Consider the following 12,948-nt stretch of genomic DNA (forward strand, 5'->3'; position numbering starts at 1 on the left):
TCTATCTGCTTATCCAAGGGCTGTTTAAATGCCCCTAATGTGGCTGAGTTAACTACATTGGCAGGCAGGGCGTTCCACGCCCTTACCACTCTCTGAGTAAAGAACCTGTCTCTGACATCTGTCTTAAATCTGTCACCCCTCAATTTGTAGCTATGCCCCCTCGTACAAGCCGACGTCATCGTCCTCGGAAAAAGACTCTCTCTGTCCACCCTATCTAATCCTCTGATCATCTTGTATGTCTCTAAATCCCCTCTTATCCTCCTTCTCTCCAATGAGAACAGACCCAAGTCCCTCAGCCTTTCTTCGTAAGACCTTCACTCCAGACCAGGCAACTTTCCGGTAAATCTCCTCCGCACCTTTTCCATTGCTTCCACATCCTTCCTGTAATGGGGCGACCAGAACTGCATGCAATATTCCAAATGAGGCCGCACTAGCATTTTGTACAGTTGCAGCATGACATCACGGCTCCAGAACTCAATCCCTCTACCAATAAAACCTAACACACCGTAAGCCTTCTTCACAGCACTATCAACGTGGGTGGCAACTTTCAGGGATCTATGTACATGGACACCAAGATCCCTCTGCACATCCACACTGCCAAGAATCTTTCCATTGACCCAGTAATTTGCCTTCCCATTATTCTTCCCAAAGTGAATCACCTCACGTTTATCCGCATTGAACTCCATTTGCCACCTTTCAGCCCAATTCTGCAGTTTATCCAAGTCTCCCTGCAACCTGCAACATTCTTCCACACTGTCCACCACACCACCGACTTTAGTGTCATCTGCAAACTTACTAACCCATCCACCAATGCCTGCGTCCAGGTCATTTATAAAAATGACAAACAGCAGTGGTCCCAAAACAGATCCTTGAGGCACACCACTAGTGACCTGACTCCAGGTTGAATATTTTCCATCAACCACCACTTGTTGCCTTCTTACAGAAAGCCGGTTACTAATCCACACTGCTAAATCTCCCTCAATCCCGTGCCTCTGTATTTTCTCCAATAGCCTACCATGTGGAACCTTATCAAAGGCTTTACTGAAGTCCACATACACCACGTCAATTGCCCTCCCCTCATCCACATGCTTGGTCACCTTTTCAAAAACCTCAATGAGGTTTGTGAGACACGACCTGCCCTTGACAAATCCATGTTGACTATCTCCAATCAAATTGTTGCTTGCTAGATGAGTATAAATCCTATCTCTTATAATCCTTTCCAAAACTTTTCCTACAACAGACGTAAGGCTCACAGGTCTGTAATTACCTGGGTCATCCCTACTGCCCTTCTTGAACAAGGGCACAATATTTGCAATCCTCCAATCCTCTGGTACTAAACCTGGAGACAATGAAGACTCAAAGATCAAGGCCAAAGGCTCCGCCATCTCCTCCCTAGGTTCCCAGACAATCCTCAGAAAAATTCCATCTGGCCCAGGGGATTTATCTACCTTCACACCTACTCGAATTGATCACACCTCTTCCTTACTAACCTCAATCCTTTCAATTCTAGTAGCCCGTAACTCAGTCTTCTCCTCTACAATATTCTTCTGTTCCTCAGTGAAAACAGATGAGAAATAATCAGTTAACACCTCTCCGATCTCCACAGGGTCCACGCACAACTTCCCACTTCTGTCTTTGACTGGCCCTATTCCTACCCTAGTCATCCTCTTATTCCTCACATACCTATAGAAAGCTTTAGGGTTCTCCTTTATTCTACCTGCCAATGTCTGCTCAAGCCCCCTCCTTGCTCTTCTTAACTCTCTCTTTAAATCCTTCCTTGCTAATCTGTAACTCTCCATCGCCTCATCTGAACCATCTTGTCTCATCGTCACATAAGCCTCCCTCTTCCGCTTAACAAGAGACACAATTTCTTTAGTAAACCACGGTTCCCTTACCTTATCACTTCCTCCCTGCCTGACAGGGACGTACCTATCAAGGACACGCAATATCTGTTCCTAAACCAGCTCCACATTTTGATTGTCCCCATCCCCTGCATTTTGCTAACCTATTCTATATCTCCTAAGTCTTGCCTAATCGCATTATAATTGACTTTCCCCCATCTATAACTCTTGCCCTGTGACATGTTCCTATCCCTTTCCATCGCTAAACTAAACGTAACTGAATTATGGTCACTCTCTCCAAAGTGCTCACCTACCACTAAATCACCTGGCCTGGATCATTGCCAAGTACCAGATCCAGTGTGGCCTCTCCTCTTGTCGGCCCTTCGACATACTGAGTCAGGAAACCCTCCTGCACACATTAGACAAAAACTGATCCACCCGACATACTAGAGTTATAGCATTTCCAGTCAATGTTGGGGAAGTTAAAGTCTCCCATAATGACTACCCTGTTCCTTTCACTCCTGCCCAGAATAGTTTTGCCGATCCTCTCCTCCACATCCCTGGAACTTTGCGGAGGCCTATAAAAAACTCACAGCAGTGTGACCTCTCCTCTCCTGTTTCTGACTTCAGCCCATACCACCTCAGTAGACGAGTCCTCATCAAATGTTCTTTCAGCCACTGTTATACTGTCCTTGACTAACAAAGCCACACCTCCCACTCTTTTACCACCTTCCCTGACCTAATTGAAAGATCTAAACCCGGGAACCTGCAACATCCATTCCTGACCTTACTCTATCCACGTCTCCAAAATGCCCACAACATCGAAGTCCCAGGTACCTATCCAAGCTGCAAGCTCACCTACATTATTCCGGATACTCCTGGCGGTGAAGTAGACACATTTCAACCCAGCTTGCTGTCTGCCAGCACACTCCTGTGACAGTGAGGTCCTGTCCATGTCCTTTCTACGCTCATCCTCCTGTGTACTAGAACTATACCTCAGTTTCCCATCCCCCTTCTGAGCTCGTTTAAATCCACCCGAATGGCACTAGCCAATTTCCCACCCAGGATATTCGTGCCCCTCTGGTTCAAGTGGAGACCGTCCTGTTTGTAGAGGTCCCACCTTCCCCAGAATGAGCCCCAATTGTCCACGTACCTGAAGCCCTCCCACCTGCACCATGCCTGCAGCCACGTGTTCAGCTGAAATCTCTCCCTGTTCTTTGCCTCGCTATCACGTGGCACGGGTAACAAACCAGAGATGACCACTCTGTTTGTTCTAGCCCTCAGCTTCCACCCTAGCTCCCTGAAATCCTGCCTGACATCCCTATCCCTCTTTCTACCTATGTCGTTGGTGCCTACGTGGACCACGACTTGGGGCTGGTCACCCTCTCCCTTCAGGACCCCAAAGGCACGATCCAAGACATCACAGACCCTGGCACCTGGTAGGCAACACACCAACCGTGAGTCTCTTTCGTTCCCGGCAAATCTTCTATCAGTCCCTCTTACTACTGAGTCCCCAATGACTAACACTCTCTTCCTATCCCCCCTTCCCTTCTGTGCAAGAGGGACAGACTCTGTGCCAGAGACCTGCACCCCAGTGCATGCTCCTGGTAAGTCGCTCCCCCCAACAGTATCCAAAACGGTATACTTGTTTTTCAGGGGAACAACCACAGGGAATCCCTGCACCGACTGCTTTTTCCCCCTTCTAACAGTTACCCATCTTTCTTCATGCTTAGGAGTAACTACTTCCCTGAAACTCTTGTCTATCACAGTCTCTGCCTCCCAAATGATCCAAAATTCATCCAGCTCCCGCTCCAGTTCCCTAACGCGGTCTTGGAGGAGCAAGAGTTGGGTGCACTTCCTGCAGACGAATTTGGATGGGACACTAATGGCGTCCTTCACCTCAAACATCATGCAGGAGGAACAGTCCTCTCCCTGCACTACCATCCCTGCTAGATTCTCCTTATCTCCGTTCTAAAAGGTCTTTCCTTTACTCTAAGGCTGTGCCCTCGGGTCCTAGTGTCTCCTACCAATGGGAACATCTTCCCATCATCCCCTCTGTCCAGGCCATCCAGTATTTTGAAAATTTCAATTCGATCCCCACCTCATCCTTCAAAACTCCAATGAGTATATAGTCCCAGAGTCCTCAAATGTTCCTCATATGTTAAACTTTTCATTCCTGGGATCATTCTCGTGAACCTCCTCTGAACCCACTCCAGGGCCGGTACATCCTTCCTGAGATATGGGGCCCAGAACGAGCCCCACCTTTCTGCACTAGACCCATAGCCTTGAATGTTATGAAGGTTGTGAGGTTTCCTGCCTCAATACCCCTCCCAGGCAGTGTGATGGCTATTCATGTCAATGTACATTTAACATTTGCTTTCTCTGTAGGGAATGGGGGCTGTGTTTTTCAACAAGGGAGAGAACTGTATCGCTGCTGGTCGGCTTTTCGTCGAAGAATCTATTCATGATCAGTTTCTGCAAAAAGTGGTGAGTCTGACAGTTCTCTGCCTATTCAGTAAAGTTCAGTATTAGACAGTGGTTCAACTCAGAATGTAGAGCAAAACTTAATCCCCACTTTGTCTCAACGCAGGATCGGTGCAGAATCACTTTCTCCCTCAGACACTAACATCAGACACTCAATCCCATTCCAGGATTTAAACAAAACGTGATGCCAGTTTGTTCACCATGGTTGTCAGTCACTGAATAACAAAAGAATATATGTTTGTTACGCAAAATATATAAATTTAAAAGACAATCTGGAAACAAGAAAAAGAACGATCTAATGCTTTTTCTCCCCAGCAATATCCTTGTTATATCTGAAAATTCAGCAGAGAATGTTCCTGATTTGGATAATAATCCTCCCCTTTACTGGACTGATTCTGTAACATGCATTTGAGTGTGTTTTGTTGGAGGAGGAGAGTGTTGTAGCCAGATTTTTTTCAATCTATGGAGGAAAACAAATTCTTCAACAAAAAATTGCGTGGAATATGATTGTTCTGGAAATCCCTGTGTGCTTAATGTAAATTATAATATTAGTTTCAATATTGAATAGAAATAGTGATGTGGGGATTGCTACTGGAAAATGAAAATGCTACGTGAAGATACCTTTTTATTTAAGGGGCAGTATGAAGCTTGATGAAGGCTTATGGTGTATTCTTATGATTTTACAGTCAAGGTAAACAAGATTTTAGTTTTCAATTTAGTAAAGTTAACGTGCTTTCTTTTCAAGGAATTCTGTGAATTAACTATAACCTGGTGAGGTAGTTCCTGAAGAGGTTGAGCTTTTTTTAAACAATAAAGGGGCCAGAGGACTGAAGCAGGTTGCAATTCTGAAGAAAAGATCCATGCCAGCAGAAAAACAGTATAATTTTGGCAGTGTCCAGCCCACCAGAGCTGGAAAAAAGTCTTCAGATGTTTTTGTGGCCCCATAGACAGAGCTGGAAAATCAGTCAGACCACCCCTTAACCTTCTAAGTCCAAGAGAAAACAGGCTTACTTTGTATAATCTCTCCTCATAACTTAACCCCTGAAGTCCAGGTACCATTCTTGTAAACCGATGTTGTACTCCCTCCAAGGTGGGATCCTTCCTGAGGTGTGGTGCCCACTTCGGCTCACGGTACCCCACGTGGACTGTAACCAGGGTTTTGTGTAACTGCAGCATGACTTCTGCATCCTTGTAGTCCAATCCACCAACATCCCATTAGCTTTGTTAATTGCTTTCTGCACCAATTTGTTTAAAGGCTGATGCACCTGAACCCCAAGTCTCTTTAGACATCCACAGTATTTAACTTCGTGCCATCTAGAAACTCCACTAATATATCCTTCTGAGTCCAATGTGAGTCTTCTTAAGAATTCAGTTCTATCCTCCTTTCTTTGTTACTATCTGACAGGTTGAAGAAGTAAAGAAAATGAAGATTGGTGACCCTTTGGACAGGTCAACAGACCATGGACCTCAGAACCATAAGGCCCACCTGGACAAACTGATTGAGTATTGCGCTACAGGGGTGAAGGAAGGGGCCACGCTCGCATATGGAGGGAAGCACGTCCCGAGACCGGGTGTGTGAATGTAGCAGAGTTTACACAAACAATAATCTCAGCATCCAGACAAATCCCACGTGTCCCTGTGACATATTTCTGATCAAAAATAATATGAAATTCTTTAGCGCCTTTCAAAAACTTGCAGCATCCCATAGTAAAATAGAGCCTTTCCAGCGCTTAATGAAGTATTGTCATTGTTTGTATTCAGGAAGATAGATGTTTAGTTGTGCATAACATGATCCCACAATCTGTGCTCTAGCAATGTCTCAATACCATGTGTTCATGCTGTTGATTCAGGCAGAAATGATTACTATGAAAAACGGCACTTTCAACAGTGCAGCGCTCCCTCAGCACTGACCCTCCGACAGTGCGGGACTCCCTCAGCACTGACCCCCCGACAGTGCGGCGCTCCCTCAGCACTGACTCTCCGACAGTGCGGCACTCCCTCAGCACTGACCCTCCGACAGTGCGGGACTCCCTCAGCACTGACCCTCCGACAGTGCGGGACTCCCTCAGCACTGACCCTCCAACAGTGTGGCACTCCCTCAGCACTGACCCTCCGACAGTGCGGGACTCCCTCAGCACTGACCCTCCAACAGTGTGGCACTCCCTCAGCACTGACCCTCTGACAGTGCGGCACTCCCTCAGCACTGACCCTCCGACAGTGTGGTGCTCCCTCAGTACTGACCCTCCGACAGTGCCCACTCCCTCAGCACTGACCCTCCAACAGTGCAGCACTCCCTCAGCACTGACCCTCCGACAGTGTGGTGCTCCCTCAGTACTGACCCTCCGACAGTGCCCGCCCCCTCAGTACTGACCCTCTGACAGTGCGGCGCTCCCTCAGCACTGACCCTCCGACAGTGCGGCACTCCCTCAGCACTGACCCTCTGACAGTGCGGTGCTCCCTCAGTACTGACCCTCCAACAGTGCAGCACCCCCTCAGTACTGACCCTCTGACAGCGCGGCACTCCTCATGACTGATCGTCCGACAGTGTGGCACTCCCTCAGTAGTGACCTTCTGACAGTGCAGCACTCCCTCAGTACTGACCGTCCGACCCAACATAGGCTTAGAGTAAATGTCCTTCTGCACTATCTCCCATTGTAGATTCCCAGGACAGGGACGGTATATTTTTTGTACAGTCACTGTGAGTTTCTGGTTCTTTTACAGGGTTTTTCTTTGAACCAACTGTTTTCACTGATGTACAGGACAATATGTTCATTGCGAAGGAGGAATCCTTTGGCCCGATCATGATTATCTCCAAATTTCAAGATGGGTAGGTTCTCTCAAACTGCCTGCTCCACACTCACCACAAAAGAGATAAATGTTAGCAGCACAGGGCGGAGAGGAAGGTAGATGCTTTAAATGTTTAATAGCTGTACTGATGAGTCTGCTCTGGGTTGGAGTGTGAATCACATTCTACAGCATAGGGTGACTTCAGTGTTGTGAAGTGATGTTGTTGTGCTGACCCTGGGTTTTATTTCAACAGGGATCTGGAAGGGGTCCTGAGTCGAGCCAATAACACTGAGTATGGTTTGGCTTCAGGCGTGTTCACCCGCGATCTCAGCAAAGCTCTCTACGTCAGTGAGAAGCTACAGGCTGGAACTGTCTTCATTAACACCTACAACAAAACTGATGTCGCTGCACCATTCGGGGGATTTAAGCAGTCTGGCTTTGGCAAGGATCTAGGTAGGGTATCTGCCCAGGAGAATTAGGAACGCCTCTTGGGTCGGGACTGCTCTACTGTTACAAGCCAAACAGTGAAAGGTCCACCCCAGGTGTCACAGTGTTATAGGGAAGAGTGTGCTGAATATCCCACTGCACTGTCCCAAAAACAGCCACAGCATTTGGAAATTCCCAATGCAAAGCCCCACATTGACCAATTTACCCAACAGACTGCCACTTAGCCAAAAAGTAACTCATAGCAGATCCTCTTGTAACAGGAAGATAACTCTATTTGTTGTAACATTCTGTACTTAGCTTTAACAAGAGCAGTGATTTTTTAAAAAATCAGATTCATACAACCTAAACTATACCGCTTCAAAACACCCAGCACAGATTGGATCCTGGTTAGGGAAGGTGGAAGTTAGCTAGTTTAAGAAAAATGCTGTGTGTGGGAATAGAGCCTGGCTCCAAACCATAAGGCGCAGTGCCTCCTTTGCTTTGAATGTTAAGAATCCCGACCTGAAATGTCAGCAATCCTGCCCCTCTGATGCTGCTTGGCCTGCTGTGTTCATCCAGGTCTACACCTTGTTATCTCATTCTAAAATGAAAGTTTACTTTATTGGAGTGAGGTGATGGCCCAGTGCTATTATTGCTGGATGGTTAATCCGGAGACCCAGATAATGTTCTGGAGCCAGGTTTGAAGCCCACCACAACAAATGGTGGAATTTGAATTCAATAAATATCTGGAATTAAGAACATACTGATGACCACAAAACCCCTTTGCCAATTGTCAGGAAAAACCCCATCTGGTTCACTAATGCCCTTTAGGGAAGGAAACTGCCATCCTTACCTGGTCTGGCCTACATGTGACTCCAGATCCAAAGCAATGTGGTTGACTCTGAGCTGCCCTCTGGGCAATTAGGGATGGACAATAAATGCTGCCTGATTAGTGATACCCTCATCCTGTGTATTAATAATTTAAAAAAATGAAGAGTGGACATTACTGGCTGGGCCCAGCATTTATTGCCCAACCCTTATTTTCCCCCTTGAGAAGGTGGGGGTGTGCTGCCTTCTTGACCCGCTGCAGCCCATGTGCTGTGGGTTGACCCACAATGCCCTTAGGGAGGGAATTCCAGGATTCTGATCCAGTGGCATTGAAGAAACAGCGATATATTTCCAAGTCAGGATGGGGAACGGCCTGGAGGGGAACTTGCAGGGGGTGGTGTTCCCATGTATCTGCCGCCCTTGTCCTTCCAGATGGAAGTGGTCGTGGGTTTGGGAGATCGCTCAATAGTGGGGATGTTGCACAGTGACTTCAACTGGTTTGTTTCAAGTACAGTGATTCGGAACAGCCTCACAATTTTCTCAAAATGTGTGGCTCCTAGCTGTTCCCCCTTTCCACCTCGCCCTCCCCGCTCATGTAACTGAAGTGCTCCCTGGTAGTAGTCCTGTGGGGTAAAAGGGTTCACTCATGTCCTTGTCATTCTGGAACCAAAGCATTGACGTACAGGCCAACCCTGCTGTAATTGAATGGCAAGGGTCAGCTATGTGTTTGAGGGTCAGAATGGCCTCCATCCTGTTCCTCAACTGATGGCAGAAGGAGATGAGATGAGGTAGCATCACTTTCTGCTGATGGATCACTGCTGTTTACAGTATAGTTTCTATCCCTCTCTTATTCTACAGGGCAAGAAGCTCTGAATGAGTACCTGAGGACCAAAACGGTCACCATTGAATATTAGCGATGGATTGGAAACAGAAAAAGAAGCAAAACTGTTTGTTCCAGAGACTCTTGTCACTTTCTGATAAAGGAATGAATACCCAGACGAACATTTGCTAATAATCAATAATAATGCAATTCTAGTGACACCTCTGATCCCATTCCCAGATATTTGGCCAATTGGTGGAAACCTGGAATTAAATGGATTGCTCTCTGAAAGGTCCAGAACAGAGTTGATGGGCTAAATGACCACTTTCTGTCCAGCGCCATTCTCTGAGAACTATTGTTGTTGTTGCCATCATTGATTTAGCTCTGAATACAAAATCTTTGGCCTTAGCTCCTCCACACTTGTACAATCAGCAGAAGACAATCATCATTTAAATACCAGACAAAGGAGGAAGCCATGGGGCAGATTCTAAAGGTGGACAATAAACATTGACCCAGCCAGTGACCCTCACAATTAACTGACAGATTTTTGAAAAATGCCCTTGAGCTTTCACTGTGACCCTCTCACCCTCATTATACCCTCTCCCACCCTCTCCCATCAGGCAGGAGATACAAAAGTTTGAAAACACATACTAACAGATTCAAGAACAGCTTCTTCCCTGCTGTTATCAGGCTCATCAACTGACTTCTCATATTACTGTTAATCTTTCTCTGCACAGTCTCTGTCTTCTCAAAACTTTTAAACCTTCTCTGTAGCTGTAACGGTATTATCTGCATTCTTTTCTACTACCCTGATTTACTTATGTAAGATGTGATTTGTCTGGACTCCTCACTGTATCGCAGTGCATGTCACAGAAATAAATCAAATAACCTCAATTTCACTGACACAGCTTCGCTCCATATCTCTTGCTGCCCTCTTCCAACAAGAATCTTGGCATGTCCAACGTCCACGTATCTTTGAGAATTCTTGTTTTCAACTCTCCGTTGTGTGAAGAATTGCTTCCTGACATCAGTCCTGCTCAGCTTGGTTTTAAATTTAAGGTAACATCATTTTGTTCTGGCCTCCTGACTCCCAGAACCAAACCCACCACACATTCTCTCTGTCGATGCTATCAACTCTTTAGTTTCTCTTGAACATCTCAGTTGCACCATCCTCGTGCTCCAGTCCACTTTCTGCACATACATCACCTCCCCCTCCACCTTTAGTCCTCCCTCTCCAGCCACGCCTTCTCTCTCCACAGCTTTATCTTTCTTGCCCTCCCTCCCCATACTTTCTGCTCCCGCTCTTCCCCACTCTCTCTTCCTGGATGGTTCTCCCCTCCCCCCGCCCCCGCGACTCTCTCTCTCTACCTTTGTCCTCCCCGTAGTATTCCATACTCACATGTTCCCTCCCTCCTATCTGCTGTGAGTGCTTGCTCAGAGCCTATCAGGTAAAGTCAAATAAGCACCCCGATTCCACTCCTCTCTCCTCTCCCTTTCCTCCCCCCTTCCCTCCGCTCCTCTTTCCTCTCCCTTTCCTCCCTTCTTCCCTCCTCTCCCCCTCCCCTCTCTCACCTTTCTTCACCAAACAGGAGTCAATAGCCTGCACTCTGCTTCCATTCCCTTCTCCATCCCAGTGATCAAGGCTAATGACTGTATCCCAAGCCAGATATCAGATTTGAACCTGGGATCTTCCTACTCAATGTGACTGAGTGAATTATAGAAGCAGACTGTATGAGGACCCGTCCAGCCATTTGGCCCATCGATCCTGTGCTGCTTGCTCTCCCAGGTAATGCTCTCAGACTTGAATTATGTGATTTCATTTCAACCCTTGGATCTTACCCAATGTGGAGCCCAGGAATGTACCAATTGGGATCCAGTCATATTCACTGGACAAGAGGTCATCCACTGGAGAAAGGACAGTGATTGGATGGTCAGACAATCCCTTGCTATACCTGGCCATTTGTACCTCTCAGAGGATTCTCGGAGATCCCTGGTGTGAATCAGATGATTTGCAAATCCGTTTTCACCCCGACCTGCAGAACCATGCTCCCTTTTGCACTGCACAGTCCCTGTCGATGATTTTTACGTGATGTTCAATAGTTTGGTAATAAATGTAGTTTAATTAGATTTATTCTGCATTTGCTTTCTTGAACAATAGTAGTGTCTCAGTACCACAGCACAGAAGGCAGCCATTCGGCCCATCTTGTCTACGGTGTCTCTCCACATGAGGATCACACCCAGCACCTTCTCCCTATCACTGTGCACATTGCTTTAATCTCATTCTCTTCAGAAAATCTTGATTAAACCTGTGTCCACCAGACGAACAGGCAGGGCGTTCCTGATCCTTACCACTCGATGTATTAAGAAACTTTCCTCATATCACTTTTGCCAGTGTAATTCCATGACTGTGTAATGACAGTATTCACACTGTGTCATTATAATGTTCACTATTTTGTGAAGAAAGACAGTTTGTCTTTGATGTGGGCAAGCCATCTTACAAATTGGCTTTCAGAAATCACATGACTACGTGAAATCACATGACTATACTTGAGGATTCAGCTGGTATTTGGTTCAGACTGTAATTATCTCAGGAAGAAAATGTGATTTGAAATTGATGAATGTACCCCAGGGCATATATAGAAACTGTTTGATACTGGTTCACCTTCAGTTGTGAATAGATTTTCCTAGCCCACTGTAACCTGACAATATGAGACATTCAAGATGATGACTAATACAGTTCGAAAAGTTAATTGCCTCAACAACACAAATGGATTGGAGCTGTACTCCAGGCCTAGACCAATCTCATGCTTAATATGAAAGTATGATGCAACAGTATTGGTATAGCAGCCAGTTAGTATTTATATCTGTATAAGACAGACTGTGACAAATAGCCCAGCTCACAGCCACCACCCCCCCAACACACACCCCCCCCCCCCCCCCACCCCCCCACACCCACATCCCCAGGAACAGCACTGAAAGACACCAACAGAGATAGGGTCCTCAACCCAAGGCAGCACAAGGAGGAAGGCAGTATACCAAAATCAATTGATGTCCTACTCAAAAACTCGGCGATCTGCAAGTGCTGAATCCTCAGAACAAGCAATGAGAACGTTTCTGCCTCAGCCAAATTCTACTGAGTCGACATGACTACAAGAGCTATCATAGCTGCACTATCAGGCTTCCATGTTCAACCTCTTCATGCATTAACATAAGCCTTTGAGCAATCCAGGCCCATGATGATCACAGAGACTGATCTTGCATTCACCTTTATAAATATCCTTCCTCATGACCTCCTTGTAATCTCTGTGTATGTATGTTTTAGATAATAACTTTATCACTTTTACTGGAGTAAAACCAGTAATTGTTCTAAAATAAACTCACCTTCATCTTGTCCAATACAAAGCCTTGCCATGGCCTCTATTTTCGAATTGAAAACAGTCACAAGCTAAAAGGGGCATAGAAGTTGGCCGTACGAATTCATGGGTTCCCTGACGCCTCTGAACGCAGGCCTGGTATTGTCAAGATGTTTAATAGTTGTAAATATCTCAATAATGCTGCCCACACCCCGTCCTCGCTCTTTCTGTCTTCTGTCTGAATACAAAACAGCCAGTCTGAGAAATGGCTTCTCAATTAAACCGGCCTTTCTCTGGAAACTGAGAGAAAATTTTCTTAAGGTTGGCAACTGCACGATTTAAACTGAAACTTTCAGGTTAACACCATTTCAGACTAAAGTAAATTTGTACGTGTTTACAAACTGTACCA

General features: G+C 46.1%; 1 protein-coding gene across 4 annotated transcripts in view; it reads left to right on the forward strand.

The window, feature by feature from the left end:
• The window catches only part of aldh1l1 (aldehyde dehydrogenase 1 family, member L1), a 75,935-nt gene extending 64,622 nt beyond the window's left edge, over positions 1 to 11,313 (forward strand). For all 4 annotated transcript variants that reach the window (XM_059649691.1, XM_059649689.1, XM_059649692.1 and 1 more), the window contains 5 exons: positions 4,230 to 4,328; positions 5,731 to 5,896; positions 7,047 to 7,152; positions 7,366 to 7,565; positions 9,225 to 11,313. In XM_059649691.1, the coding sequence (XP_059505674.1) occupies positions 4,230 to 4,328; positions 5,731 to 5,896; positions 7,047 to 7,152; positions 7,366 to 7,565; positions 9,225 to 9,280 (627 nt within the window). In that variant the 3' untranslated portion in view covers positions 9,281 to 11,313. The remainder of the gene's footprint in view (positions 1 to 4,229; positions 4,329 to 5,730; positions 5,897 to 7,046; positions 7,153 to 7,365; positions 7,566 to 9,224) is intronic.
• Positions 11,314 to 12,948: the final 1,635 nt, after the last annotated feature.

The sequence above is a fragment of the Stegostoma tigrinum genome, chromosome 11 (genome assembly GCF_030684315.1).
Source record: "Stegostoma tigrinum isolate sSteTig4 chromosome 11, sSteTig4.hap1, whole genome shotgun sequence".
Classification (NCBI taxonomy): domain Eukaryota; kingdom Metazoa; phylum Chordata; class Chondrichthyes; order Orectolobiformes; family Stegostomatidae; genus Stegostoma; species Stegostoma tigrinum.